General features: G+C 44.4%; 1 protein-coding gene across 2 annotated transcripts in view; it reads right to left on the bottom strand.

The window, feature by feature from the left end:
- Nucleotides 1-2696: 2696 nt before the first annotated feature.
- TTC3 (tetratricopeptide repeat domain 3) overlaps nucleotides 2697-5768 on the bottom strand; it is a 50933-nt gene continuing 47861 nt past the window's right edge. For both annotated transcript variants that reach the window (XM_072138762.1, XM_072138763.1), the window contains one exon: nucleotides 2697-5002. In XM_072138762.1, coding sequence (XP_071994863.1) covers nucleotides 4895-5002 — 108 coding nt within the window. In that variant the 3' untranslated portion in view covers nucleotides 2697-4894. The remainder of the gene's footprint in view (nucleotides 5003-5768) is intronic.

The following is a 5768-nucleotide window of genomic DNA, read 5'->3' as shown; positions in this document are numbered from 1 at the left end:
TTTACTGTTCTATTAATTTAGAAGGATCAGGACCCTAGAATATTGTAACATATTATGCAAGGATCATCAGTAGGGTGCAGAGTTAAGTATAAACTAAGGGGTGCAGAGCTACTCTATCATTTTTTTGGGGTGGTACTGTAATTCTGTGTCCCCCTACACTGCATCACACAACATGGTGACCGGTGGGGTCTGACCCCCCCACTTATCCCATCACTTTCACCAGATTACTAATTATTTAGCAAACTATTTCTCTGATTTTCCTAAATGAGTCTGTTTAATAAGTCATCACCCAAAGATAAAACCTCCCAAAGAGAACAGTAAATCCTTCCAAATGTAAACTTGTGAGTTTTTGGAGAGTTTCTGACTGACCACTTTCTTTCATGGTACAAAAAGAAGAATCGTACCTCCCGGAACAAAATCATCTGCACGCAGGAGGCAGATACCTCTGTGCCATGGGAATAACAGGAGAGAATCTCATGGTGACCTCCAACTGCCCCTCACCTCAACCCTATAGAGAACCTCTGGAGATTGTGGAGGGTGGGAGACTATTCTGACATCATGCAAAGAAATTCAGAGACTCTCCAAAAACGAAGTTCAATGGATGCCAGACTTGTGCAGGTGACATCACAGAAGGTTCTATGTAACTGGGTCTGTTAGGATGTTCTGGAGTGAATGTGACCCAATGCTGCAAATTCAACAAAATGTTCAAGTTCTTTACAACCTATAAAATGTTTAGAATCTGCTCTGCAGAATAATCTGGACCTGAGCATTTTGAGTTTTAATTTGAGTTATACTCCTAACTCATTTGCATCGACCATTTAGGAAAATCAGAAAATGATCATTAGCATAATTTGGGACTTTGGTGTATAATCCGCTATTATTTTATCACTTCCTCTTCCCCAATATTGTTCAAAGCTCTCAAATTGCCTACAGAAACCAGAATATAACACGGTCCAGTCTGTCCAGAACGATACAACTTCTATGGAGAGGATACATCAGTCGTGTCTTCTGTCCTCCTCACTAGCAGCACTGAATTCTGCAGAGATTTACAGGTGAAGCGGTTCCCTCTGCTGACAGAGAAACCGCTTTCTTATAGTTCCCCTACTGTAAAGTTGGTAAGATTAATAATAATAATTCCTTTATACATTCACCGGCCACTTTATTAGGCACACCATGCTAGTAACGGGTTGGACCCCCTTTTGCCTTCAGAACTGCCTCAATTCTTCGTGGCATAGATACAACAAGGTGCTGGAAGCTCCTCAGAGATTTTGCTCCATATTGACATGATGGCATCACACAGTTGCCGCAGATTTGTCGGCTGCACATCCATGATGCGAATCTCCCGTTCCACCACATCCCAAAGATGCTCTATTGGATTGAGATCTGGAGACTGTGGAGGCCATTTGTGTCCAGTGACCTCATTGTCATGTTCAAGAAACCAGTCTGAGATGATTCCAGCTTTATGACATGGCGCATTATCCTGCTGAAAGTAGCCATCAGATGTTACAGGGTACATTGTGCTCATAAAGGGATGGACATGGTCAGCAACAATACTCAGGTAGGCTGTGGCGTTGTACCAAGGGGCCCAAAGACACCATGACACCACCACCACCAGCCTGAGCCGCTGATACAAGGCAGGATGGATCCATGCTTTCATGTTGTTGACGCCAAATTCCGACCCTACCATCCGAATGTCGCAGCAGAAATCGAGACTCATCAGACCAGGCAACGTTTTTCCAATCTTCTACTGTCCAATTTCGATGAGCTTGTGCAAATTGTAGCCTCAGTTTCCTGTTCTTAGCTGAAAGGAGTGGCACCCGGTGTGGTCTTCTGCTGCTGTAGCCCATCTGCCTCAAAGTTCGACGTACTGTGCGTTCAGAGATGCTCTTCTGCCCACCTTGGTTGTAACGGTGGCGATTTGAGTCACTGTTGCCTTTCTATCAGCTCGAACCAGTCTGCCCATTCTCCTCTGACCTCTGGCATCAACAAGGCATTTCCGCCCACAGAACTGCCGCTCACTGGATGTTTTTTCTTTTTCGGACCATTCTCTGTAAACCCTAGAGATGGTTGTGCGTGAAAATCCCAGTAGATCAGCAGTTTCTGAAATTCTCAGACCAGCCCTTCTGGCACCAACAACCATGCCACGTTCAAAGGCCACAAATCACCTTTCTTCCCCATACTGATGCTCAGGAGAACTGCAGGAGATTGTCTTGACCATGTCTACATGCCTAAATGCACTGAGTTGCCGCCGTGTGATTGGCTGATTAGAAATAAAGTGTTAAAGGGAACCTACCACCACAAATCTACCTATAAAGGTAGATCCGGTGGTAGGTGGATCAATAGGAAGTGAGGATAGCCCTTTTAAGCCCTGCTGTTCTGTGCCTTTATAGGTAGATTCGTGGTGGTAGGTCCCCTTTAACGAGCAGGTGTACCTAATAAAGTGGCCGGTGAGTGTATAGTGCACACAGATTACACAGCGCTGCACAGAGTTTGCCAAATCAGTCCCTGTCCCCAATGGGGCTCACAATCTAATCACCTACCAGTATGGTTTTGGATTGTGGGAGAAAACCCCACACAAACATGGAGAGAACTTACAAACTAGTTACAGTGGGACTTGAACCCAGGTCCCAAGCGGTGCAAGGCTGTAGTGCTAACCACTGAGCCACATGTTACTGAACATAAAGAAGGAAATTGCATTTATTTTCTGACAAAAGAAAAATTTTATTTAGCAGTAAAAATACATGAAAATGATAGAAACCACCAGGACATGTGGGTAAATCAGGACAATCCTTTATCTAATAACCTCCGGTAACCTCAGGTTTGTGAAGAAAAATAAACATTTCTATTTTCTCTAAATTATTAATTTTCAAATAAAAACCCTTTCCGGGCGATTAGACCCTAATTTTTCCCTTTTTTTAATTGTTTCAGACAATACAATAATCAGCCATAATATTAGGACATTGCAAAGTTTCACTTAGTGACAGAACTGCGTGACCACTTTAACAGCATCACACCTTACCGCCAGGTGTGCACTGCCCAGACCGCAGACAAGGGAATGACACTGGCTCCCGGCAGGGGTGACGATCACTTCTTGCATTTATATTAAACTATTTTAGCCACGTTCACACTTTGCATTTTGAAGAAAACAGGGAGGGAGCTGAACCCAGGACCTAAAACACTTGCGACTGGGTATAAACGATGCAAACCACCTGCTGCCGATTCCCAAACACAAATGCTTAGGTCTAAACGCAACATGTGAACGCGGCCTTACCGAAAATCTGTCATAATCCGCATCTAGAATACAAAGTGCCACAATTACATTTTCCAGACTTGCATTTTTTGGGGGAATAAACTAAGCCAACTTATAGGAAGTGCAAAGTCCTACCAGATTTCTCATCCAGGATCAGACAGTGCAGTATGTATGAGGGAGGGGAGAGGCTGCCGGAGTGACAGGAGGCATCATCTTCCGGATCTGATGGAGCTGCTATGACTTGGGGCTGGCGATATAGTAATGTTATGGCTGATTATTATACAGTCCTGGATCCCTGCTACATGACCAATTTTTTTTTTTTTTTTTTAACAAAAATAAAAGAATTCATGTGGATTTTCCCTTTTAACAAGGTGCAAACAAGCAAAATAACGCGCTGAGCTGTAGCTAATAAAGTAAAAAAAGGCAACGGAATTAAACTTGTGGATAAAACACGCAATGCATGAGCCACTGCAACAAAACTGAAGTGTAACCCCCGACTACATACATGTTATAGGATGGGGAGGGCGAGGCTTATAGTACACACATCTCTTCCTCTTTCATACAAACTTACAAAAATCCTGGCTACCTTTGGCCACCACTAGGGGGCTGATCTGTACCCGGCTCCTGTTCATGTGATTAGGGACTGAGTACAAGTTGTGCCCCTAGAGGTGACAACATGGAGGGATTTTACATTACAGACAAATAGCTTTTCCTTTGCATAGGATCTTACAGATCTTAAGGGAATGAGAAAGACAACCTGCTTAAAGGGGATGTCTGGAGTTTGCAAAACATGGCTGCTTTCATCCAAATACAGCAGAACACATGACAGTGTCTTGCTCCACTATTGTACAGAAACGAATGGAGCTTAGATGCAATACCACGCACTACCCATGGTCGTACATGGCGCTGTTTTTTTTTTGTTTTTTTTGCATAAGGCAGCCTGTTTTTGTTTTTTTGTATCCCCAGACAACCCCTTTAAGAATGTAACCTTCTATTAAAGGGGTTCCTGGGATATCTCCCACATAAACCTGCAATTTTTTTCATGCAAGATAAGATAAAAGATGACACTGTAGATGGATCTTGTTGTTTCACATTTGATACGGCGCCCCCTGCTGTTTTTTCTTTGGATCTCTAAAAACATCCACCCAAAATTCTAGTGGTCACACACGCTCAAAAGACCAAAACACCAGCGGGCAATCCACGAGCAGCAGGGGGCGCCACAGCGTGGGTATAACCGCAACAACTAAACACAGGAGAAGGTTTTCTTCTTGTATTATTCCAATTAGAAATTTCTCAGGCTCCATTAATTACACAATTTTCTCCCCCCCCCCCGGCAGATGAGATTGTTTCTAGGTGAAGCCAAACTGCTCCAGAAGACACAAGATGAGCAGATACAATCAGGAGTCACGCGGTTTCTGAAAGTTTTCACCTGGGAGCGGATGCAAAAGTGAGGAGAAGCGCCGCTCGTCTTATACACTTTCCCACTGGTTTTGGATCCGCTCCTGGTTTTTGGCACAAACATAAAAGCTTCTGGTGAGATTCCTGCGTCATGTTCTAAATATTCTATATGTAAAGCCTCCCCCTGCGTGCTATACTGTAACTAACGTCCATACATGAGGTTTCTGGGTAACTTGTCTTCCGGGGTTAAGCGGTCCTCATCCTTCCTGAGAGGACGGGGAAGTCTTCTGGGAGGAGCGCGTGCTCTCTGCAGGTAGGACAGGTGCTCTGAGTGTGGAGCCAGGTCTTGATACACTGCAGAAACAGACATAACATTACAGAGTAAGCAGGAGATAGATAAGCAATCATAGTATCATAGTATGTAAGGCTGGAAGGAGACGCAAGTCCATCTAGTCCAACCTTTAAGAATTAAATAAATGTTTTATCCCCATAACCCGTGATATTTTTGCTCTCCCCTCTTGAGGCCTCTCTTGAACATGTACATAGAGTCCGCCATAACAACCTCCTGCGGCAGAGAGTTCCATAGTCTCACTGCTCTTACAGTAAAGAACCTTTGTCTATGGTGATGGTAGAATAGCCTCTCCTCTAGGCGCAGAGGATGCCCCCTTGTCCTGGTCACAGGCCGAGGTATAAAAAGATCTTCGGTGGGGGCGCGATGCTCTGCCACCAGCGTCATGCACTGTGTGTGGCCTCGCAGGATTACTGCAGCTCATCTCTCATTCTCTACAATGGCAGATAACCTGCAGTATTCCAGCGTGGATGCTACACCACACACAGCAGCTCTGCCCACTAGAAAGTGGGTGCTGATGATGGCTCTGCAAAAAGCTGATATGTGAGGGAGCTCAAAACCGACACACATGTTGTGTAATCACTGAACTGGGCTCAGCTACAAAGGCCATTATAGAAGAATAAATGCAAATACTTGATAACCAAAGGGAAGTTTGCGGCTGTCATCCAAAAATCACTTCTACCGTGTCCACATCTTGGTAAGTGCAGCCCTGTATACATTCAGTGGAGCTGCAATACCAGACACAACCTATGGACAAGAGTGGCGCCGTTT

The sequence above is a fragment of the Engystomops pustulosus genome, chromosome 2 (assembly GCF_040894005.1).
Source record: "Engystomops pustulosus chromosome 2, aEngPut4.maternal, whole genome shotgun sequence".
NCBI lineage: Eukaryota > Metazoa > Chordata > Amphibia > Anura > Leptodactylidae > Engystomops > Engystomops pustulosus.
This window is presented reverse-complemented; position numbering and strand designations above follow the sequence as displayed.